General features: G+C 35.1%; 1 protein-coding gene across 2 annotated transcripts; it reads right to left on the bottom strand.

Annotated features, from left to right (window-relative positions):
* Positions 1-1,923: 1,923 nt before the first annotated feature.
* LOC133190191 (fas-binding factor 1 homolog) lies at positions 1,924-26,094 on the bottom strand. 2 transcript variants are annotated; one of them, XM_061325680.1, is made up of 30 exons: positions 26,076-26,094; positions 24,949-25,002; positions 24,760-24,794; positions 24,625-24,659; positions 21,355-21,457; positions 20,768-21,116; positions 18,624-18,722; positions 18,132-18,290; positions 17,919-17,999; positions 17,293-17,547; positions 16,847-16,934; positions 16,077-16,473; positions 15,558-15,769; positions 15,247-15,327; positions 12,899-13,163; positions 12,634-12,717; positions 11,673-11,765; positions 11,470-11,570; positions 11,196-11,243; positions 10,212-10,370; positions 8,912-9,019; positions 7,070-7,209; positions 6,764-6,882; positions 6,236-6,358; positions 4,987-5,130; positions 4,418-4,636; positions 3,725-3,862; positions 3,414-3,519; positions 2,814-3,013; positions 1,924-2,335 (listed from the first exon to the last, which is right to left on the bottom strand). In XM_061325680.1, the coding sequence occupies exons 4-30, from the start codon at positions 24,636-24,638 to the stop codon at positions 2,252-2,254; spliced, it is 3,969 nt and encodes a 1,322-aa protein (XP_061181664.1). In that variant the 5' UTR covers positions 24,639-24,659; positions 24,760-24,794; positions 24,949-25,002; positions 26,076-26,094; the 3' UTR covers positions 1,924-2,251. The 2 variants fall into 2 exon arrangements, with proteins under 2 accessions (XP_061181664.1, XP_061181663.1); XM_061325679.1 differs by lacking the exon at positions 26,076-26,094 and having other exon boundaries at positions 20,774-21,116; positions 24,949-24,996.
* Positions 26,095-26,398: the final 304 nt, after the last annotated feature.

Raw genomic sequence — 26,398 nt, 5'->3', positions numbered from 1 at the left:
CAGTAAAATTTAATATGAACAGTAGTTTTACCTTGTAAAAGAATTGAATTGATAATTGAATATGATGTGTGCAATCTATTGTGCAACCAAGAATGTAACAATGAATTTGTATTGTCTCTGATCTACATGTATTTTAATTTCAATACCTAAAAACACTTGCATTTATTTATCAACACAGTTATATAAATTGGAATCATTTGTATGACAAAAGTTGAAAACAAAACTGACTCGTTGTTGTGGTTATAAGGACCTTTGAACTGTTGTGATCAATAAATGTTGAATTACAGATTATTCATGTGTTTTCTCTTCATTAAATAAATTTCATATTGAAGGCTATCAAGTGACATACAGGGTCCCCCAGTTTTAAAAGATAGACAGCTATAATGATGAGTGGTACATCGTAGAAAAGATTGCAGTTAACAGCGTTACTTTTAGTAGCAATATCCACAGTGTAGGAAAATATCTACTGGTCTATCTGTATAGTATTTCATAATGCAGTCTGGTTCATAACTGAAGTTGTACCTCTTTTACAAATAGATGATTGGAAAGACAGACACAGTCATTATTGTAGGGCACTTGCATTATATAGACCTTCAGTGTGCTTGGGGCACTTCCATACCATCACTCAATACCTCATTGACCTTAATACAGCATCTTTCTAATGGTCATATTGCAACATATCCAAATAACAACCCCATTAATTAAGAAATGTGTAAATGCTGCCATTTGATTTTCTCCAAAGATAGCAATAAAATTCTAGTTTTCATTTTACATTTTTAATGATTTTCACCTTCAATTTTTTTGACTGAACTGCAACATTCTCTTAAACAAAAAATATGTCCATAAAATTTGAATGCCCTACCAAGGGTTATTAGTAATGCAATATAAAAATGAATGGACCTTGCTTCTTTGTTTAATATTTGGGTAAATGAAGAATAGTGAGGTCAAGGTCATAGGGAGGGTTAGGGTCAGAAAACTATGATACAGTTGAATAGCTCTCACCAATTTGAATTAGGGTGTGAGGTTTGGTGAAAATATCTTGAACAGTTTCTTTTAAACTGAGTTTTAACAAAATAGTAAAGGCAAAGATCAAAGGGAAGGTCAAGGTAAAAAAAAAAAAACTGGACACAGTTGATAAGTTGTCATCAATTTGTATCAGTGTATGTGTTTACATAAAAATATCTTCAGCAGTTTCTTTGAAACTGAGCTCAATACAAATAAAGAAAAGTAAGTCGAGGTCATACATTTTGAATATAGTTAAGTAGTCCGCTATGATGTGTATATATATATGTGTTTAGATAAATCATTATTTATCTTGAATAGTTTCTTTGAAACTGAGCTAAATGTAAAATAAAATGGCAAGGTAAAGGTCAATTTTAATGCAGTTGAATAGCTCTTCCTAGTATGAATGAGAATATAAAGTTTCAATGATAAAAAATATCTTGAATAGTTTTTATTTTTTTTTTTTTTTTTGGAAACTGACTTTAATGCTAATTTAACAAAAAGTGAGGTCAAAGGGAAAAAAGTGGGTAAAATTGTTTTCATGTAAAGGAATAGCTCCTACTAATAAGTATCAACATATGAAGTTTGATAAAAATATCTTGAATGGTTTCGTTGAAACTGAGCTTAACACAAATTAAAAAAAAGTGAGGTTAAGGTCAAAGGGAAAGTCAAGGTAAAAAAATAGCTCTCATCAATATGTGACACCATATGAAGTTTGATAAAAATATATTGAAAAGTTTCTTTTAAACTGAGCTTAACGCAAAGTGTGGTGGATGGACAGACAGAAGGATGGAAGAACGGACATGACAAACACTATATGCCCTGACCATATTCATGGCAGGGCATTAAAATCTTTAAACATTAGCCCTCATACACTCAGGTGCCTTACACTTCCTAATCCATTAAAAAAGAAAATACATAATATGTGGAATCTATTCAGATAGTATTTATGTGTACACATTCAAATACAAAATACAATGCATCGCAGTTAGATTAAATACAAATGTATAAAAGTAAAATAAAGAACATAATGTAAAAATTGACAAAGGTTTATCACAGACTAGCTATCATATAACTATGAAGAAGTAATTGAAATCCACAGCCTTAATGACAAAAAACTCCTCCCCAAAATTGTCATCATGATTCATTTAAGATGATCCCGGGCCGGTATGATCTCAAAAAGACATCTGATTTACGCAGCACAGTAGTATCTGATTGGTTGATCAGAGTTGGTGGGTGGTGCTATATGTCATGACTTGGAGTTGGAGCCACTGTAGGGCATGTGCTTCAGTGTATACAAAAACATGCTTTGTTCCTCAAGGTATTTCTGATCCTGAAACAAGAAGGAGAAACTTGTCAACTTTAAAATATTAATCAACATGTTAAAAGTCCACAGTGATAAATTTCTGTCATATCTTGATTTAAGGTTATATCTCAAAGGTCCCTGTAGCAATTAGGCTAGAAATTTTGTTCATATTTCTGATGCCATAAAAGAGAAAGACTTGTCTTTACTTGTTCAGACTGAAGTGATGTGTCATATCCATGAGACAAGAATATCTCCCAAGTCAAGGTCGTTGAAGGCCTTGGTAACTCAAACAATAAATGCTCTTATCTAGTCCTGCATCAAGCCTCGACTTATGATTATATCTCAAAGGTAAAGGTCATTGAAGTGAATGAGTAAAAAAAATAGTTCCATCTCAATGATATTAGAAACAAAGATGACAATGTATTATATTACAGTTGTTAATGCATTGATGGTGTGTCACAACACTGACTCTAAGATCAATATTAGCCTTTTTTTTATCATGTACCTTTAATGCCTCCATTTTCCACATGCGTATTGAGCGATCTGCCTTAATGGACTCAGTAATGGAACCTACAGAGTTCAAAGATTGCTGCATAGCTGGGTTGCTCTGTTGCATAGCCTGGTTGCTCTGTTGCATGGCAGGGCTTCTGTAGACTTGGTAAGTTGGTGCATTGCTGTTCTGAGGTATCATCATTTGTTCTCCACCTGAGATTGAGATAAGCCATATTAAAATTCATTACTGTATACATACAGTCAAACCCTGTTATCTCTAACTCAATGGGACCGAGAAAAAACTTCGAGATATCCGAGGATTCGAGATATACAGGGTAAAATACTTAAAGAAAAAGGGATTGGGACTTCCATATCACTTCGACATATCCATAGTATTCGAGATATCAGTGTTCGAGATACCGTAGTTCAACTTTATCATAAATTTAGCATTATTATTGTCTAACATTCAGACATTAAAAGCCAAATGTGCTCAGTGTTTTTTGTTAACTGGGTATGATGATTTTTCATATCAACTCTGTAAGGGTTGCAAAAACTGAAAAGTTTTGACAAAATATACCCTGTACATTATTCCAGACAGAGCCATTACACTCACCCTGAGGCTTAATTCCTGCTCCACCAGGTGTTCGACAATTAGGACAGAGCATGGCACTTTTTAAGTTTTCTACTTCCTTCTTCTCTTTAGAAAGACGAAGACGGTCCTAGAAATTCAAAATCAGCAGGAATTATTTCTACTTTCTCAAACAAAGCTAACCACAACTTCAAAGATTTTTCTAAAAAATTAAGCATTTAAAAATTGTCTTCAATATCTAAAAATTTCCATGTAACGTGTAACTTTAACGTAAATTAAAATTCAACATAAAATACAAAACAGTGGCAAAATCTGATTAACAAATTCTTTCTTACATCAGCAATCTCCCTTTCTTTTAGCCTGAGTAGCTGAACTTGATGTTGTATGCTGGCTGCCCTCTCTGATTCTTCACTCTCAATCTTCTTAGCCTCAATCAGAGCACTTCTTCCTTCCTCTTGCTTAGACTGAGATTCCTGTTAAAAAAAATTCTGCACTTAAAATCAATACTGTATATGTAAAAATTAGTTTGTTGATATCACAAGAAATGAAAAAGGAAATACAATATACATGTACATACCAAGCAAACAAGGCTATTTAAAATATGGTAAGCAAAAATTCCTCTCTCCTTTTTTTCAATCTTATTAGCAAAATTAATCAATAGTCATTAAATTTAACAATAATACAGTAAAACACAGTTATAGCAAACATGTTTATAATGAATTCATGCTTACAGCGAAGTGATTTTCATTCCTATTAGTTTTAAAACATATTGTGAACTTAACGGATATAGGAAATTATGTTTATAACGAATCAAAATTCTTTGTCCTTGGCACTTCACTACAAGCGAATGTTTTACTGTATTAAGATTGCGTACAGATCTGAAAATTCTGATGTCCCATTATAGAATAGCATCTTCATCACAACTAATGCCACATGTATCCATACTGGCCCTGTTAATATTCTCCTTGAACATTTTTTTTTATGAGAGGGCTATTTAAATAATCATTATAAGAATACCAGAAACTGACCATATACATCTGGTCGACCTCCTCCGACCTCTCCTTCAGGGTCTGAGCTGCTCGGATTAGATCCTCTTCTTTCTCTGACATCTTGGCTTGTTCCATCTCCAGCTTCCTCCTTTCGTTGTCAAGACGATCCTCCTCACGCTGAAGTTCCTGACGACGAATATTCTGTTTGTTCTTCTCCTCAGATATTGCCTTCATCAGAGCTTCAAATTCTGCCTTAGCCTAAATTGTATTTTTTTTGTTATTTTTCATGGAATTATTTGCAATTATCTTTTTAAAAAAAACCCCTCTATTTACTGTACTGTTTGATGTGTTTATTTTAACCTTTTAATTCTGAAAGTATCAGAAATACACCTGCTCCTAAGTTACATGTATATATACACGAAGACAATTATATTATCCAGAACCTTGGCCATTACAATTAATTTATCTTACCTGTGCCAGTTTGACCATATTTATTTTACCTGTGCCAGTTTGACCATATTTATTTTACCTGGCCAGTTTGACAGCTTGGACAAATTGGCCAGTTTGACAGCTCACATATCCATATTTATGCTGTCTTTTGATCTCACCTGGGCCAGTTTAACAGCTGCGTCTTCTGCATCTTCCCTCTGGACAGTGAGAGCCACATTGAGTTTGGTTCTCTCCTCGGCTACAGACTGTCTCTCTTTGTGTAGTTGTGACAGGACAGATTTCTGCTCCTCCAGCAAGGTCTCCTGTATGAAAAAAGAGAGAAATAAAAGATCTTAGATATGTTTTATCACTCTCTGACCTATTTATTGATAAGTTCTCTCCGTAATAGACCTCTCTTTGGACTGTTACTGACTGACTTACATTAGTTCAGTCCATCTGGTCACCTATTTACTGACTTACTATATTGGTCCTATTTTTGTCCTTTTATCATAAACTTATCCTTATTTCCAATATATAGGGCCTCTCAGTAGCCTGTTTTCACTATATTTCCCTTGTCTTCATAATATTTGACCTCTCTCTCACCTTTTTTCTGACACCCCTGTCTTGTCTTTCTTAGAGAACCTCTCTCTCTCTGGCCTCTTGTTAACTAACTTACCCTTGTTTTCTCTATATTGGGCCCCTTTACAGCCTGTCATTTACTGACTTATTCTTGTTTTACCTACATGTATATTAAGACCACCTGTTATTCAAGTAGACAGTCTTCTCTATTATTTATTGACTTATCCTTACCTTCTGTTAGACCTCTCTGTTACCTGTTGTTCAGTACATAGCCTCCTCCATTATTTACTAACTCACTACAGTAACTGTTTTCTCTATATTGGAGCTCATTCATGCCTGTTATTAATTGACATACACTTTTTTTCTCTATATTGGACCTTTCTCTGCCTGCTATTTATTGCATTACCCTTGTATTCTCTATATATGTATTGAATCTCTCTCTGGCCTGCTATTTACTGACTCATTCTTGTTTTTTTTTCTATATTGGACCTCTCTCTGGCTTGCTTTTTACTGTATGCAGGGTTATTTTCACCCCAACTTATTTTTGCCCTTTTATACCTGAAAACAATTTTGCCCATTTAGAATTTGCCCAGACACCATTCTGTTTAAGAGATCATGCTGTTTTCTTTGAATTCGCCCAATTGCAATGAGGGCAAAAGGGGCAAAAGTAAAACGGAGGCGAAAATTTCCCTGTATCCCTTGTTTTCTTATATTGGACCTTTCACTGGCCTTCTATTCACTGACTTACCGTTGTTTTCTCTGTATTGGGCCTCTCTCTGGCCACCTATCACTGACTTACTGACTTTCTCTATATTGGACCCTTCTCTGGCCCTTATTTTACTGACTTACCCTGGTTTTCTCTATATTGGACCTCTCTCTGGCCTGCTGTTCAGTCCACAGTCTTCTTTCTTCCTCTAATGAGGTCTGTAAACTTTGTAACCTTGTTTGTTCTTGCTTGACCTTCCATCTTTCCTACATATTGCATCAAATAAACCATAAAATATTAAATACACTTGAACTTCGGTATATTGAATACCGGTACTATGGATATCAAAGTAATATTTCAGTCCCAACTACTTATTCTTTAAGTATTTTACCCTGGATATCTTGAATCCTTGTATATCTCGAAGTTTTTTCTTGGACCCATCAAGTTCGAGATAATGAGGTTTGACTGTATCATTTTAGCAAGTAAAATTTTTACAAGTTTTCCTGAATAAATATTTTTGATTTTCAAACCATACCTTCCAACTCATTCAAGTTGTTTTTTTTTTTTTTTTTTTTACCCCAGAATGATTATATCTAGACAGTCTTGCATTAATTATTTAACAGCAGTTAAAAAATTGTCATTACAATGTCTCTTTCATAAAAGAAACTGACCTCATCCAGTATCCTTGTTTGTTCACGGAGTTGAGTTTCCAGTCGACCAATCAGATCCTCCAACCTTTTCCGTTCTAGATCATTCTCCTCCTGTTGTCTATTCAGACGCTCCTGCAGTACTACAAAACACAACAGCTATACAAGAAGGGAAGGTCACAAAATTTGTTTCTTCACGGCTGAAGCATGAATCTAAGGACACCATTACAAGACTTATTGTTGAACTCCAAGCTGTCAGTAAAGAATCTGCATGGACCTATCCCTAACTCTTGCCAGATACCAATTCTGAGTTAACTTTTTTTAACTTACTTCTGAGCTGTTCATCCTTTGAGCAGATAGCTATCTCCCGTTCATCCAGCCCCATGTTGTGCCAGCTATCCACCTTCTTTTGTAGCTCCCCCAAGTCTCTGGCATTATTTTGTATCATAGACACTGCCTGGACTAAGGACCTAAATACAAAGAAAAAATTATAAATGAGGATTCTATCATTGAGATACAACTAAAGACTGTATTATATAAATGCTAGATTCTATCACTAAATCAAAACCATGGCCTAATCACACTAAAACAATAACAGTTATACATATATAATCATTGCTCACTATTTACAGCACCAAATAGGACTACATTTTTGCAAGTTAACTATTACAATAGGGAGTCTACAAAAAATCATATCAGAAAAAAAAACTTCCAACAAGACAACAAATATTGCTGAAGATAGATTTGTTTACAAGATACTGTAAACCAACTTTTATTTGAGTGCGAGAAATAACTGCAAGTTTTGCGACCATCTTTCACACACAATTACCATATTTCTCGACGCAAAACACTGATTTCCTTGTGATTTATATAAAGTACATGTATTTCCTCACTCGCAAAAATTAGTACAGGTAAACTTCGGTATCTCGACATCGGATATGTCGACAACCTGGGATATGTCGACGTCCGTCCGCGGTCCCGGCAGTATTTACTATATAAATGATTTGCAAAAACTCTGATATGTCGACCTCGGTAATCTCGACAACCCTGGTTATCTCGACGTATATTCACAGTCCCAAGAGCAAAATTTACCTGGTATATGTCGACATCGGCAATTTTCTGCTCCACTGAACCTAACTGTTTGTCAGATAGGGTCGCTCGTCACGCACGGACGGCTCCGGGTATCTCGACGTCGTCAAAAATTCACACCTTTCACACCCATGTTTTGACTGCACGCTGCTTAATTAATTCTATAGACTGTGTTTGTAGGTGAATCAAAAGCCCCCTCGGCGTCTTTGAGACGTTAATTGCTTAATGTTCAGCTTGGGTAATATCACTGATAAATCTACACGATTCTGCTTAAATTTACAGGTGTTTATTTATGTCGAAACCTAACATAACTTTTGAAATTGAAAAAGATAACTAAATTACAAAGAATAATAAACATATTGAATAAATTCAAACTAAAGAATTAAAAGATGTTCTAATATTTTGTAGTTAAAATGCATTCAACAGGAAATAATCCGATTAACGACAAGATTAACCGAATCATCCGTAATTCATGCATCTGTAATATCACTACGTTAATTTAGATACACAAATCTCTTAAAAAATTAATATTAATGCACATTCTTCCTGAATGAAATAAGAAAAAAATAATTACACATTTAATATGTTTTCGTATCTCGGATGTCGACTTTATCATGTTTATATGGTTCGGTTCGAAGTTTATAGAGCGCATTTCGTATCCTGTTCTGACAAAAAAGCAAGTAGCCAAGTAACACACGAATGCTGGATGGAAAACTACAAAAATTTAGAACGATTTCGATAAAGAGAAAGAACAGGTTTTATAAATAAGATTTTTTAAAAATAACTTCTTAGAGGGATTGCTGAAATAAGTTGACCTACAGTCTATATTGAAGTCATGTACGTATAATAAGCTTATACACATGTATGTGTTTGGTTATGCAGTGAAATCTTGGACTTCAAGTCTCAACTCTGATATCTCGACACCTCGGATATCTCGACATTTTCCGATGGTCCCGTCGATGTCGAGATAACGAAGTTTACCTGTAGTTGTGGATGGATTTCAAATGAACAAATCACAAATAAAAAATGTTGTGATTAAAAGTTGGTTTACAGTACATGTAAATAGTATAATGAAGTATTTACTTTGTAGTTTCGTGAGATGTGATAGCAGCCTCTATCTGCTGATCTTTGGCCTTCTTCAACCTCTCTAGATCCTCCTCATGTTCTCTCTTTAGATCTTCCATTGTCCGCCTATAGTAAACAATCATAACTTACTACTGCAGAGTTCTTCAAAGACCCGTACTTATAATGTCATATTTCTTGGATACAGATTTTAAGAATTTTAAACAAACTTGAACATCTGTCATCATCTCATGTAACATGAAAAGGAAATTTTACTTCAACATCCTACAAGTTTGAAAAATTTTGTTGGAAAATAAAAATTGTGCTTGACTGGCTGGGTTTTAACTTTCCAAGAAGAATTTGAAACAGTTGTCAAAGCAAAAACAATTCAAAAGATGAATCATCTTCATATACTAGGGATGTCAACGAATATTCAAGTACACGACTATCATTCGATCACACCATCTATCAACTAAAATTTTTTTACTTGGGTATTTGTTAAAAATTTGCTTCCTAATAGTAATTTTAAATTCAGGATAATAAACAAACTTGAATCTGCCCAATTCATTTATTCACAGATCAATGTTCTCGTACGTAAAACTGAGGGTAAGGCTTAACTGTTCAAAGGAAATTATTTGTGTGTCAATTTATGTTTGGCAAACATGCCTCCAAAATCTACAGTTTTGGAATACTTTAAAAGATGTCAGGATGGAAAAGCAGTTAAATGTATGTTTTCACGGTTATCTGAAACTGAACCTGGGGACCTGCAGTGGAACATCAAATATGATGTATCATATGCTGAATCGTATGCCGAATCTGTCAAACATATTAAAGTTATTTTCTGATCTTTATCTCAGGAATGTAACAGCATACAATACCTGTGGACCGTATCGATATGAGTCTACCAATCTCTGGTTCTTATCCATGGATTCTATAGTATACATGAATATACATGTACCTGTGTAACCTGTGTATGGATCAGAATTGACATCCAGGGCCCCGTTTTACAAAAGAACTTATGATTACCGGGTAAGATCAAAATTTAATTCTGTTTATAACTTTCTTATTTACATTATATCGAAAATGGTTTTAATCTTTTTAAAATGAATTCAGTAAAATATTTCTACACTGGAAATTTTACACAGAATTTTCAAGTTTGCAAAATTTCGCAATCAACTAAAGTTTTTGGTCTTAGTCGTAAGTTCTTTTGTAAAACGGGCCCCTGGTCTTTAATATCTATGGGTTGTTATATTACACATACCTGTGAATACACTTGAGTTTATATCCTGGTCTTTACATCTGGATTTCATAGCATACATACTTGTGAATGGACTTGAGTCTATCTATTTCCTGGTCTTTATCTCGCTGGAACTCTTCTACATGACGCTGAAATTGGGAGGATTGCTCCGATTTGTCGCTCTCTAGCTGTCGAACCTTTGACAAATATTGATTCATCAACATCTCATTTTCCTCCCGCAACCTATGAAAGGTAATCAAGTGTATTACAGGTAAGATCAACAAGTACTATACAATTACAGACTTCAGTGTAGGTTGACATGTGTTATAAGGACCCATGTCAAGTGATATTGACCAAAGACACAGAAAGTTATAGAGATTGAGCTTGAGTCTGAAGTCAGTATCACTTGACATGGGTTCTTATAACCACATATTGACTGTTCACTAAAGTCCATAAAAGTTATATTATAAAATCACTCAAAGTGAATAATGTGACACAGTCCTTACTGAAATGATTTGACGGTCATTACTTCACAATGGTAAAAAACATGCTTCTAATGCTATGACCTCACATTCTACAAACTCTAGTGAGGCTAGTGAGGCTTTAGTGTAGGCTTATTACATTTTAGAAATGGTGAGATGTGCAATATCACATTCCGCGGATGCACTTTTGTGTCATTATCACAAAAAGACAAATATGTGACGTCCTTACAGCCAATGAAAATGATGAATGTGTTCTTATATAGTATATAACCTTTACAATCAGCAGTACATGATAACAGAAGGAAATTATCTCACTTCAACATGGCAAATATTTTAAACATACATGTATTTTTCATTGCAATTATTGGGGGACAAAATTCTTAATTTTTATGGGAATAGAAAAAGCTTTATACATGTATATTATGGTGGTTCTGATGCTCAATTTACGTATTCCTTTCAATGTAACATGTATGTGACATTTCTACATCATTAAATACGTGCTGAGTTAGGCACGGGATTATAATTAGTATAAACAGAGATAAGGCTAACAGACATCTATAGTATCTATATAAATATATAAGCCTACCTGGTTTCTTTGTTTTTATGCGTATCCTCAATTAGTTCTAATCTGCTCCTATTCAAATTGAAAATTACAAATGCATTTCCAACAAGCAATTATATGTACTATATTATTATTTACTGCATTTGATCTGCAATACTATGTGCAGTCAACTAAGTGTTCATTTTGCTGACATGCAAAAAACTGCACTCTGTTTTTAAATTTAATACCTTAATATCTATATGTGATAAAAGCATATCATCATTTAAGCAAAAATCTATGCAAAACATTGTGTGAATACTTGTATGAATTCTCGATAGTCTGTCTTTCTTCTTCAAATCTTCGCTTGTTCATCTCTAAAAGTGAGTATGCGTAATCCCTCTCTATTTCCATCTTGTATAGCTACAATGAATTTACAAGAATTAATGTTATCCTTAATGAATAAAAATTAATTTGGCCATCCAGCCATTGTGACAGATATAGAGTGCTTTAGGAGATACCTACTCTTGTCTGAGCATCAATCAGGGATCGGGGAGGGTTGGCCATTACAGAGGTCCGTGCCTCTGGGGAGAAAACTGGGGGTGGTGGAATCTGAAACTGAAAAAAATTACCACTAAACATCTCTGAAACAGATTTAATAAAATCTATTACCAGTGACTTGTATCCATCTACATATCAAAATTTACGAATCTTGATTTAAAGCTACAAATTACACACAGAACTGAAAACACTTTGCCCCAAGAACATAAGTGTATTTTGGACTGATAAATGTCACAAATGATAATAAGAACAAATATTGTGCATTTTATATTTTTACTCATGTGCAACAATACCTTTAATAGATAACTGTTCTCACCTTAGGTGTCTGCCCCTGAATATTTTATACTGAGATGAACAATACTTTAGTTGTCTGCCCTAACATATTTTTTATCGAGATGAACAATACTTTAGTTGTCTGTCCTAACATATTTTATACCAGCATGAACAATACTTTACTTATCTGCCCTCAAATATATTTTACCAAGCAAATCAATACCTTAGTTGTTTGCCCATACATATTTTGTAAACAAAATAAACAATACCTTTGCAGCCTGTTTAATGAGATAAACAATACCTTTGCGGCCTGTTTAATGAGATAAACAATACCTTTGCGGCCTGTTTAATGAGATAATCAATACCTTTGCGGCCTGTTTAATGAGATAAACAATACCTTTGCGGCCTGTTAATGAGATAAACAATACCTTTGCGGCCTGTTTAATGAGATAATCAATACCTTTGCGGCCTGTTTAATGAGATAAACAATACCTTTGCGGCCTGTTTAATGAGATAATCAATACCTTTGCGGCCTGTTTAATGAGATAAACAATACCTTTGTGGCCTGTTTAATGAGATAAACAATACCTTTGCGGCCTGTTTAATGAGATAAACAATAACTTTGCGGCCTGTTCAATGAGATAAACAATACCTTTGCGGCCTGTTGATACTGCTTCCTTATCATCTCCTCTACCTGAGCTTGCTGTGCTAGAAGACTCTCCTGCTGCTGTTGTTGCTAAAATAATCAAACCTCACCTACATTGATATTGTTTTTATTATCACAACAAAAGGTTTGAAAATCAAAGACAAACAGAGCGTTTTATTTTTAAAAATTTAATTTTACTGCATAATTTTTGACGTTAAATTTTCCCACTCAGAATATACTGTGATTCCAGAATCCAAATGTCTTTACAAACCTGTCTGAGTATGTCTGCCTGTGTAGACAGCATGTCTTGTCTCTGGTCATCAGCTCTGTTAGCATTAAACAGGTCAGTTACAAGAGCTGTCTTCTTTTCCTCCCTGGGGGGATCAAACCTTTCTGTCTGATTTCCAGTAAGGGGGAGGCCCATTAACTCCTCTGTCTCTCCCCCGTAATGGGGCCTCTGCTGAGTCAGGTGTTTCTCGGAGCTGTCAGATATCTGTGGCTTCCTGTTTAAGGACTGCTGGGGCATAGACATTGGTCTGTAAAATATATTGACTATGCTGTAATTTTTACTCAGGTCAGCTTGATTTGCACTGAGCGTATCATGTAATGACATATATTCCTACATTTTATAAATAGGGTCATTTACTGTAAACCAACTTTTATTAGCGTGCAAGAAATATCCGCAAGTTCCATGACCTAATTTAACATATTAATATTAATCGCCGCAAACTATGTATTTTGCTTTGTATTTGTACAAAATGTTTCTCAGTTGTGCATATTTATTGTCGCAGATTGATTTAAAACTGACGGATCATGAATAAAAGATGGCTTGAATAATAGTTGGTTTACAGTATGCTTTCATTGTACAATAATGAGAAAATAAACATCAAAATACCTACTTATGACCCTATATGTTTTTTAAGATACATGTAAATCAGTTTTAAAACCACAGAAAGTGCAAGACAGCATGTATTGTCAAATATGCATGTAGTGAAATAGCACTGCTGTTATAAACCAGTTATAATTAATTGATCTTTTAAGAAATATTACACATGTACATGTATATAATTTTTGAACTCACATTGGCTGCTATTGATGACCAGAGATTTCACAATGCAAGAGCCTGATTATGTACCAGTACATGTACCAGTATATCAAATCACATGAAAATGTTAGTGGTATGAAAAACATAGGTAATCAAAGATTACGAAGCTCACCTCGACGAAGGTTATCTATAAGTAAGGCAAATCTCACATCATATTTTTTCTAGTTAGTGTACATCCCAAGATCAATATCTATACAAGTTTGGTTTAAGAAGGACTTATAATTACTTGGAAATAGACCTGCTCAAAAAACTTTAACCTGGTCACTCATCTGGAAAATCTAGGTCAGATTCAGCATCCGAAGCAAGTGTGTAGTGTTCATCCCTAGATGCATCATCCATGCAAGTTTGGTCCAGGTAGGGCGTATAGTTACTTGGGAAAGGATCTGCTCCAAAAACTTTAACCTGGTCACTCATCTGGAAAATCTAGGTCAGATTCAGCATCCGAAGCAAGTGTGGTAGTGTCCATCCCTAGATGCATCATCCATGCAAGTTTGGTTCAGGTAGGGCCTATAGTTACTTGGGAATGGACCTGCTCCAAAAACTTTAACCTGGTCACTCATCTGGAAAATCTAGGTTAGATTCAGCATCTGAAGCAAGTGTGGTAGTGTCCATCCCTAGATGCATCATCCATGCAAGTTTGGTCCAGGTAGGGCTTATAGTTACTTGGGAATGGACCTGCTCCAAAAACTTTAACCTGGTCACTCATCTGGAAAAATCTAGGTCAGATCCAGCATCCGAAGCAAGTGTGGTAGTGTCCATCCCTAGATGCATCATCCATGCAAGTTTGGTTCAGGTAGGGCGTATAGTTACTTGGGAATGGATCTGCTCCAAAAACTTTAACCTGGTCACTCATCTGGAAAATCTAGGTCAGATTCAGCATCCGAAGCAAGTGTGGTAGTGTCCATCCCTAGATGCATCATCCATGCAAATTTGGTTCAGGTAGGGCCTATAGTTACTTGGGAATGGACCTGCTCCAAAAACTTTAACCTGGTCACTCATCTGGAAAATCTAGGTCAGATCCAGCATCCGAAGCAAGTGTGGTAGTGTCCATCCCTAGATGCATCATCCATGCAAGTTTGGTCCAGGTAGGGCTTATAGTTACTTGGGAATGGATCTGCTCCAAAAACTTTAACCTGGTCACTCATCTAGAAAATCTAGGTCAGATCCAGCATCCGAAGCAAGTGTGGTAGTGTCCATCCCTAGATGCATCATCCATACAAGTTTGGTTCAGGTGGGGCGTATAGTTCCTTGGGAATGGATCTGCTCCAAAAACTTTAACCTGGTCACTCATCTGGAAAATCTAGGTCAGATCCAGCATCCGAAGCAAGTGTGGCAGTGTCCATTCTAGATGCATCATCCATGCAAGTTTGGTCCAGGTAGGGCTTATAGTAACTTGGGAATGGGACTTGCTCCTAAAACTTTAACCGGGACGCCGACGCTAACGCCGACGCCAACGCCGGGGGTATAGCATAAGCTCATCTCGACTTCGTCGAGGTGAGCTAAAAATGAATTACCCAGTGTCTTTTGGGGGTGGTTTAAACAAGTCTCTGTCATCAGTTCTTAGAGTATTCCCACCAAATGCTGGGGATTCCAATCTGTAAATATATTACAGAATTTAGTGTACACATTATTTCCTCTGTCAATCTATATGTAAACAAAAGTTCTAAGCTTCATTTAAATAATGTGTAAGTCCTGACCTAATCACTTTAGTACATCCTGACCCAAATTATTCAGAAAATGACACCTTGCTATGTCAGCCAGCAAGGTGTGTTTATTGACACCTTGACCTATAAACTTTAAAATTAAGACACCTTGACCTACAAACCTTGACTTGAGCAGGCTGTTGGGGTCAAGTCCTGCTCCCAGGTAGTCATCCTCCTCTTTACTGCTGCTCAACCCCAGCCAGTCTGCAGGGCTTCCCCTGGGCTCGGTCTTTGGGGTTGTTTTCTGGTCCGTTTTTGGTTCTGTTGGTTCTTCAGATTTGTAGCTAGACAACCATTCTTTTCTCTTGTCTCCTGCACTACTTGGAGGGGTAGTCTAGCAATAAGAAAAAAAGTTTTTTTTTTATTCAATTCTCTTTTTACTGTAAGTTTTTGTGACCATATCAATATTCAATCATTTACTCATCTTACATTTCTTCAAACATTTTATCTACTCTTTTGGCTTGCATGTTAATAGGCAATAAAACTACTGGTACACATGCTAAAACTGACATACAAGTAAGGTACTATTGCTCCATTGAAGTGAAACCCTACGGGAAACAAGACAAATTCTCTTTACTAGTAAAGAGATAATATCTTTCATAAACAAAACTTTTGGTATGGATTATATATATATATTTTACTTTCTGCTGTGATTTGGTTCTCATCCAAGATGCTGGTTCATCATCCTCATCATCAGCGTCGTTTAGTCCAAGCCAATCTGCTGCACTCTTTGGTTTGGGAGTCGATTTGGCTGGTTTGATTTCTGGTTCCTTGTCCTGGGCTTTGGATTCCAGTGGTTTGCTGTCAGCCTGAGGTTTACTGTCGGTTTTTACACTGGTTGGTTTGGTGTCTGTCTGTGTGGCAGGTTTAGTCTCTTGTTTAGGTGGAGTAGAGGAGACCGATGGTGCAGACTTGACTGCTGTGGCAATGTCATTTAACCAGTCCATGTCATCTGGTTTTTTACTGAGGGATGAGGCTGGTGATCTTCCACGAGATGGGGGACGGTCAAATCCGAAAATGTCATCTTCATCTTGAAATCTTAAAAGGATGAAGAGAACTCCATTCAAATTTCATCTCTAAAATCAAATCTTATAAAATTGTCTTAAATTTACAAAAATTAGAAAGTACATACCATTTAACCACACCATTGATTTTCATTTCAAACATAAAATCAATCAATGGTTGATCAAACTGTGTTATGGGTCATTTTTTGCTATACAATAAAACACACTTGTAGCAAACTTGCAGAGACTGTCAATTTTGCTCAATTTTATCTTCTTTTTTCCTGTAAAATTTAGCTAATTATCATTTACTTGGTGACGAAATATCACTTTGTTATAAGCCGGTCTTTGCTATATGCATGTTCTCTGTAAACATTTTCCTACACATACGTTGAATAGATGATGAGTACCTGACAGATCTACGCGATGTGGGACGGGAACTAGTTGACACCACAGATGGCTGGTACCCTCCAAACTGGAAATCCTCCTCCTCCTCTTCTGTTAATAGAAACAGTTATATAGTACACAGAAAACTATTATACAATACAAAGAAAACTGTTATACAATACACAGAAAACAGTTATACAATACACAGAAAACAGTTACACAATACACAGAAAACTGTTTGAAAGGGGTAATAATTAATTGATGCATTTACATGTGCATTACAAGTATACAATGTTTAAAAAAAATCTTAGAAAATGAATAAAGCTTCCAAGTATACTTTATAACTCTGATGGAAACCAGCACAAACAATACATAAATTAATCCTTCCACTCTATTGATGAACAATTACAATTTTGTAGTTAGATTAGATCCTTTGGAATTAAGTATGCTGCCCTTCTCTTTTACTTACCATTATTGGGTTGTGTGTATTTTTTATCCAGGACAAACTCTCTTCTCTCCTTCTTCGTCTCCAGATGTTTGCTGACTGCTGAGTCCTTGGCCAGTAACTTGTCCATCACTGACCGGGCAGGCTTGTCCTCCTCTTCTGTGGACTTTGCCTTTGGAGCAGATGGCCCTGTCTCCTCAATCCCAAGCCCTCCCAGAAAATCATCATCATCACTGAAGATACCTGGTTCTTCCTTCTTTTTGGGTTGCACTGCAGAAGCTATTTAAAGATTTATGAATACATTCATATCAGAGTTCAAAACAAATGCCTTAGGAAGTCAGTGTTTTCATATGCCTTTTTTTACCATATTAATTTTCATGCAATCTACTAGAATAATACTGTATAAGCAGAAATTTTAGCGAGGATTCAATTTTGGCATTTTTAGCAAGAGTGTAGAGATCACTAAAATTTAATATCGCTAACAATTTATTCCGCATTAGAGGCTACCATTATCTTTCTATGCACCATATAATTGCTAAAATTACTTCTCGCTAAAAATAAATACTGATTTTTAAGCAATAAGGACAAATCGCTAAATTTGCATCTCGCTAAAAATTCCATTTATACGATAAAACCAAGAGAGAGATTACCAGCTCTTGGTGGTTCCTCCACTTCTGTATTTCCACCACTGCGAGTTGGTGGCCTGTCAAACAAATTACGTCTTTTGGACTCTACAAAGATTAAAAGAAAAAAAAATCACCCTTCAAATATGTTCAAATACAATTAGTATTAATCTTGAAGGGGGAATCTCATTTGTGTACATTCCTAAACAGTTTGAAAGATACATGTATTTCTGTTTATACCTTCCAATTCGGCTGGTTGTTGTGGCGTTTCCTCTAGGGATCGTTGATTTTTGACTGTAGTATCTCCCTTCTGTGCTTTGGAGCTGGCTTTAGCTTTGCCTGCTGTAGAATCATCGTCTTCATCACTAAACCCAGCCAGTAAGTCATCCATGTCCATATCTACAAGAAAATAATTCAACCATGCCAAAATACTTCTATAGCAACCAGGGAAAAGTGTATCAAGTGTGGATCCAACTTTTTTTTTAACAGAACTTAGAATAGTGGAAGTCAAGTGCAATCATGGTCTTTTTATCAGCATTGTAATTTCATCATTTTTGATCTGCAGAAAGTGATTTAAAAAAAATCCTCTGCTATCCAAAATGAATACCTGTAATTTAAAATAACAATTCTGTTTCAGAACTGACAAGATGTCTAAGTTGTTCTTTCATCTATCAAATATTGCCACCCTTATTATAATAATTTAAGTTTATTCAGTGATAGATGAGGACTGACCTGCATAATCATACTTCTGCTTGGCTTTGGGGACAGTTCCTGGTCTCTCCTGGGGAGGGGCACCCCCTGGCTTTAAAGCAGAGGAGGCACTGCCAATATCTGAAATAACATGTAGTCTGGATAAATTAAATAAAACCATTACAATAGAAATATAGATAATATTCAATTTTTTTATGCTTTAATTACAATGGTTAAAATGGTTCTTTGCAGCAATTATTCATACCTACTGCATGAACATGAAAGCATGCAGGTATATATATAAAATGTAATATACAATACAGCTGATTATGAAAAGAGTATCCATTGGTATATCAGCTAGTACCGGTAATAGTTTTATTCAACTTAACTAATAATATATATAAACATACATGTACTTTTTCAAGCACTATCTTATTTTACACATAACAAAATGTAAAAACCTAGACAATGTAGAAATGTTGTGGAAATTGTTAAATGATGATTTATTTTCACTTATCAAGTTTCTCTGTTGTTGTTTGAGAAATATAAAAATCCTTGTACACCATCAAAGCTTCCCCTTGCTAAATTCCTAAAATTAGCCTTTCAACTTACAAAGGGCAATTATAAAAATGTCCAGTGTTAGATTTATCCCACAATGCATGTGCCATGTTCAGGAAAAATGTAATTAAGGCAGTTTATTAATCCCTATCTTTTATGTACTAAATGAATGGTTAGAGTTTGAGCTAATGCAATATCATTAAGTTTGAGCTGTACCCAAAATTATCCAATGTTTGACGGATGGACTAATTTCCAACAAATAAACCTTGCTCTCTGTGGTTGCATATTACTAATGAATATTTCAATGAAGCTTCCAGATGTAATGATATACATGTAAGAAAAATTTCTTGTATCTCACTATCAAATATTGATAAATATTTGACTGTTTTGAGACGTTGCAGATTAAAGAAAATTGAAACCAATTGTGTTAAAAGTGTGACTTCACCTTATAGACAGATGGGCAGGTACTGAACAAAATGATACCATGCTCTGAAGGTACCACAAAATATTTTGTGCACTCTATAAGAATCTGACAGCCTATTATGTACTTTATATGAAATTGACAACATGATTAATAAGACATGATTGAAACCTGAAAGCATTGAAAAACTTTATAGCAAGGAACAAATAATTTACATAGAGATCGATCTTTTCATAGACATTCAGATTTCAATAGTGTGTACACAAGTGTCTGTGAGAAATTCAGTCTTAATATATGTGAATGTAGAAGAGTGAATGTATTGTGAAAAAGCATAGCTACATAATGTAATCTTTATCATATCAATGAGTGATGTGTATGCTCTAGATAAAATTTCTTCTACTGAACAAATACTTACAAAAAAGGCCTATGGGCCACTATGCTCATGTCAGTAACATTGCTTGTCCAATAAATATATATAACTAGAATTCATACCCCCCCCCCCCCCTTCAGCACAATCTGATTCAATCAGAATACTTAAAAAAAGCATATCCTTTTAATGGCTGGAGATTTTGAAGTATGTTCCACTGAATGGGTGAGATTGGGAAAAATTCATTCAAAAACTATGAGTCACTGTATCAAAACAAATTTTGCATCCTGAAAAATATGCTCGGTCATCCAGGGCCTAATGGTCTCTGCAGAAAAGCGTGAGCAGTGGACTTCTAATGACTCAGATGAGCATTATGACCCATAAGCCTTTTGTACATTTATCCTTTCCCTATATCAAATTCCTCATTAGAGTTACTCAAGCAAATTTTCAATGCAAATAAAACACTGTATTAAAGTGTTACTAACACATAATACCCAGAAACTAAGATTTTATAAAGTGATACTATAATCTTTACATTTTAAAGAAACTTTTAAAGCAAATTTTCTCTCATCCCTTTTCTAATGCATCATGCCAATATAACCAAGCACCTACTATAATATTGCATAGTATCAGTATATGTACTATAAAATTTCAAATCATGCAGAAAATGAATGGTGTTCATACCTGAGGCTGTGAAGAGACAAAATTACAATGATCGTCAAATGATTGCTTATTTTTGTGACTTTCTTAATGAGATAAAACTAAAATGACATGAATTTTTTTTTTCAAATTCTTATGACCAAAAAAAAAAAAAAAAAAAAAAAATCCAGGAACCATAACTCCTACCTGTCATCTTCCCTGGGGCAGTACCAGGTTTATGTTCTGGGATTGATGTTGTCCCCATTCCAGACTTTTTCAAGCTTCCTCCCCTGGGTGTGAGGGAGGCTTCTGGTGTTGGTGACCCTGTACCTCTCCCAGCAGGGGACGTAACTCTAGCAATAGGGGAGGTGACCCTGGCTGTAGGTGAAGTGACTCGAGTCTGTGGGGACGAAGCCCTGGGGGTGGTACTTCTGGAGCGGGGTGTACCAGTTCTTCTTGGAGTGTTAGGCTTACTAGATCTCTCACCCTTGACACTCCCTTTCTTTTTAAATTTCCCTCCAAACAAGTCGGCATCCATGTCCTCCAAATCCTGGAAAGTTTAGATAATTCAGTAGAACCAAGCTATATATTGCACTATGACTTACAATCTTCACTACAGTTAAGGAAAGGATCTAATAAGTTGAAAGAACTTGTATCCAATCCTTCTGTATATATATTATACAATAAAATTTGTTCAAATCAAAATCAACTACAGTTCTTTTGTTATATTTTCAAATGAACTGAGATATGTAAAAGAACCACAGATAGGTAGATCTTATAAAACTTACTGCCAAACTCTTGGCCATTTGATTGACATCAGCATCTGATATGTCAGACAAATCATCTTCTGCTGTGGCAGCCAGGTTGCTGTAAAAATCCTCATCTCTGGACCTATCAGAATGTGGAAATATCAAATGAACATGGAGGAAGAAAAAATGTAAAGTAATTAGACATGGAGTAGTAAATTTGGATTCAAATGAGTGATAAGTAACCCTGCTCCCTTCTTAGATATAAAAAGCTCAGAGACATGACAGGCACCAAAAAACAAGAGGCCCATGGGCCACATCGCTCACCTGAGCACATTAGCTAGACACAAATCAGTTCAGTATTGAAAAGATTACTGGGGGTTGGGGAGGGGGGTGAATTTTAAACTACCTGATGATGCTTCCATGTCAATATAACAAATGGCTTTGTTGCACTTGAGAAGATTTTTAAAAAAATTTTCCCATACATTCCTTTGTAAAATTTTGATCCCCCATTGTGGCTCCTCCCTATCCCAGAGGTCATCATTTGAACAAACTTGAATCTACACTATCCGAGGATGCTTCCATATCAATATGACTAAACATAGCTTTTCTGTTCTTGAGAAGAAATATTTTTTCTATGTGTTCTTATGTAAAACTTTCGATCCCCATTGGGCCCCATCCTACCCCTGGGGGTTATCATTTGAAAAAAAAATTGAATTTACACTACCTGAGGATGCTTCCATATCAAAATGACTAAACATGATTTTCATTTCTTGAGAAGAAGATATTTTCCAATATGTTCCTATGTAAAAACATTTTGATCCCCCATTGTGGCCCATCCTTATCCCCGGGGGTCATCATTTTAACAATCTTGAATCTACACTACCTGATATCAAAATGACTAATCATGGCTTTGCAGTTCTTCATCAGATACCTTCCTATATATTTCTATTTCAGACATTGATCCTCAATTGTGGCACCGCCCTACCCCAGGGGGTCATGATTTGAACAAACTTGAATCTACACTACCTGAGGATACTTCCACATAAATATGATCTATCAGGGCTTTGCTGTTCCTGAGAAGAAGATTTTTAAAGGTTTTTCCTATATATTTCTAAGTAAAACTTTGATCCTCCATTGTGGACCCGCCCTACCCCCAGGGGTCATGATTTGAACAAATTTGAATCTACACTACCTGGGGATGCTTCCATATAAATATGACTTATCATGGCTTTGCTGTTCTTGAAAAGAAGATTTTTGAAGGTTTTTCCTATATATTTCTATGTTAAACTTTGATCCTCCATTGTGGACCCGCCCTACCCCGGGAGTCATGATTTTGGCAAATTTGAATCTCCACTACCTGAGGATGCTTCCATATAAATATGACCAATTAGGGCTTTGCTGTTCTTGAGAAGAAGATTTTTAAAGGTTTTTCCTATATATTTCTATGTAAAACTTTGATCCTCCATTGTGGCTCCGCCCTACCCCCGGGGGTCATGATTTGAACAAATTTGAATCTACACTACCTGAGGATGCTTCCACATGAGTTTCAATTTCCCTGGCTTTGTGGTTCTTGAGAAGAAGATTTTTAAAAGATGCTATTAATTTTTCACTAATTCTTTATTATCTCCCCTTGAAAGAGGGCGTGGCCCTTCATTTGAACAAACTTGAATCCCCTTCACCCAAGGATACTCTGTGCCAAGTTTGGTTGAAATTGGCCCAATAGTTCTGGAGAAGAAGTTGAAATTGTGAAAAGTTTACGCCAATGACAATGACGACAACGCCAACGACGACAGACAACGGACAAATTTTGATCAGAAAAGCTCACTTGAGCCTTTGGCTCAGGTGAGCTAATAAAGCAACTGTAAATTGTAAGCATATTAACAATCTAGGTCAAAATAATTCCATGATGGTGTTCTTAAAAAAATCAAATTGATTATTTGGTCAACTTTCTCAATATCAAAATTCCTTATCCATAATTTCTCAGGACTCACCATTCATTGTTCAATAAACATACCTACATATATTTTTTACAAGAACATTTACAAAATTAATGATAAACAATAAAAAGTTGTCTTAATTAAAATGTACACAGAAATGAACAATAACTAGAGCTGTAACCAAGGAGGTGCAAGCAGGCCTTGAAGAGATTGGAGATCAAATTATTGGGGATCTAAATGGTGCATAAACTGTAAAACACAGTACAAATAAATCATTGTTTTGTGAAAAAAAAATTTCAACTTTTTGCTTAAGAATCATATTTGCTTTAATCTTTCAACTGATGTTCTAGAGCTTTGCAGAAGCTTAACTTTGGGATCCAGATGCATGTAAACAAAATGAGAAACAAAGCCTGAGTGTTTTCTTACCCTGGTGGTGGTGAAGAGTTTTGTCTGCATGTAAACAGAATAATCTCACAGCTTATAAACCTAGCCTTAAATTCACAAAGTCATACACAATACAAATTATTCCTTAAAGTTATTTTCACAGACTGTAGCATTACAGTGCATGAAAACTATTTTGATAGTGTTATATGACACAATCAAGTAGATTCTTCAATGTCTCATTGGTTACCAATTTCCAACGTATTTTACTGTACAATATTGAAACAAAAGATTTTTTTACATGCTTTGAAGTCTAATGCAAATCTATTCACAATAAAATTAAATTCAAAATCTTTAAGTGAATTATTACACATAGCTACTGTGTGCAGCTATGTTTTTATAGTAGTCTTATTTTTTACCAAATTCAAGTCAAAATAAAACTACAAAATTAATACAGGAGCAAATAAATTCATTTACAGTGAACATATCATTTTTGGATGTGGGAATAATTTACGCTACATACACACATTGAAAAGAAATTATGGCCATTTTGAAAAAAAAAAGTATGTTTACAGTATTTGGAAAAAAACTTTGTGGTTTGAAAACAACCATGAGCAAACTCAAAGTTGTATCATAATATACATGTACCGGTATCAGCTTTCTTTGAGTCAACAAAAAATTGTTAAGAGAGATTAATCTAAATCAAGCAATATTTCAAAATGGTTACAATGTTTAGCATGTTTAGTTGAGTACTGCATACAGGGAAAATTTCGTCCCGTTTTATTTTTGCCTCTTTCGTCCCAATCACAGGTGGGCAAATTTAAAATGGGGCAAATTCAAAGAACACAGCATAATTTCTTAAATAGAACTATGACTGGGCAAATTTAAATGGACAAAATTGTTCCCAAGTGCAAATTAAAAGGGGGCGAAAATAACCCTGTATACAGTATATAAATCCTCCTGTGAAGAAAGTCTTTTGAGGATGCCATACCCTTGTTTTTTCATTCCTGTTTTCACAGTACCAATCTGGAAAATGAAAAATAATGTTAACTCCATATACATACCATACAATATGCAGTAAGACATAAATGTTAAGATTAGTGCAATAAGGTCACATTATACATACAGGTTGAGAGGGGGTCTTCTTCTTAGCAGGAGCATCTAAAATGGAATTGCAAAATATGTACCATGATATGCTGTGAAAATAATGGTACATCATGCTAAACTTTAGGGGATGTGATACTGACCCTAAAATCAATGATGATTTTGTAAACAAAAAAAAAAGTTTATTCAATGACCTCAGTAATTTACATACCATCTACAAGCAAATCTCCAAGTAGGTCATCAAGTCCTTCTGTTGATTTTACCTCTGAAAAATAGAAAGTAATAAATAAAATTGCTATCAATAAATAAATTTAAAATATAAAATTATTTTCAATGCTGAAATATCCTTGCACCCTATTTCAAACCAGTACAAACTGGAAGTGCAACTTACACATGACGTCACAATCTAAACTTGTCTTGTGTGATCTGATTATGCAGTTCAAAGTAAAAGTCATCCTCGCAAGCCAGGGGTCCTGAGTCAACACGTTACCGTTGGACCTACAATGTGTTGACTCAGGACCTCTGGTTTGTGAGGATGAGTAAAAGTGTAAGATTTGAAACAATAAAGTTTAGTAAAATATCTAAAGCTCCCAAATGGTTGCACCATAAAATATTAAGTTAATTTTGAAATTTGATTGTTAAAGGTGTATTCCCTCAAATTCTCACCTCTTTGATATACATATACCATTATCAATGTATTAAATGTATTTGTTGTTTATAATCAATGGTTATTCCCATAAAAAAAAAAAAATGTGTGAACATTTTTAGTGTGTATCACTGTGTATGATTTAGTTAGAATAATCTAATTGTGTCTCGGGACAAGCCCTCACCACAGTTAGAATACGTCCCATATACTTAGAATGTAGCAAATCGGAGTGGATCCACTGCGAAATGATTTTGAAGAATACAAAAGGAGTTGCACTGAAAATAACTACCAAATTAATCATAACAAATCCTTATGAGATTGTATATGCCTTTTAACCTAAAAAATAATCCATATAAATATGAAAATTCAACTAATTTTCTCAACGTTTTTCCTCGCTTCAAATTTAATGCCATGTTGACATTCGGAACTCTCTGGATTGTTCATAGAAAATGCACAGAGCTCAAGTAATCGCCCCTGTTTATTTTGCAACATTGCCAATATACGAAACAAATTCTATCGTTAAACCGGGTCCGTAGGACAATATCATTTTAACGATAGATCGTTCCATCTATGTATGAATGTAGTTTTGTGCAGACATTTCTGGTCACCAGACTCAGCTGCATGACTGTATTATGGAGAGAGAGAGAGAGAGAGAGAGACACACAGAGAGAGAACTATAGAATTTTCCTTACTTGACTGTTTCTTTGCTCCCGGAGTCCACAACTGCGAAGAAAGAAGACATGATTGGACAATCGGACGTGAATGAATCGTGAATGAAAATTTTAAAAAAATCTTTGGAGTTTTAAAGCTAATTTTCTGTATTTAGACACACAATTCCAAGCATTTCAAATGAAAATCTTGTACAAACTTGTGTAAAAAGCTTATGAATATTGTATGCATGTTAATTACTAATGCAACATTTGTTGCTGTTTACTTACATTGTCCATTTTTCTTAATTACTATCTCTACACTATGTAAGAATGCATTTGCTCAATATTCAGCCAACGAAGTCAGT

Source organism: Saccostrea echinata, unplaced genomic scaffold, assembly GCF_033153115.1.
Source record: "Saccostrea echinata isolate AGI-Se365-2 ecotype Australia unplaced genomic scaffold, CSIRO_AGI_Sech_v1 ptg000022l, whole genome shotgun sequence".
Classification (NCBI taxonomy): domain Eukaryota; kingdom Metazoa; phylum Mollusca; class Bivalvia; order Ostreida; family Ostreidae; genus Saccostrea; species Saccostrea echinata.
Note: the sequence above shows the minus strand (reverse complement) of the source record. Positions and strands in the feature narration are given on the sequence as shown.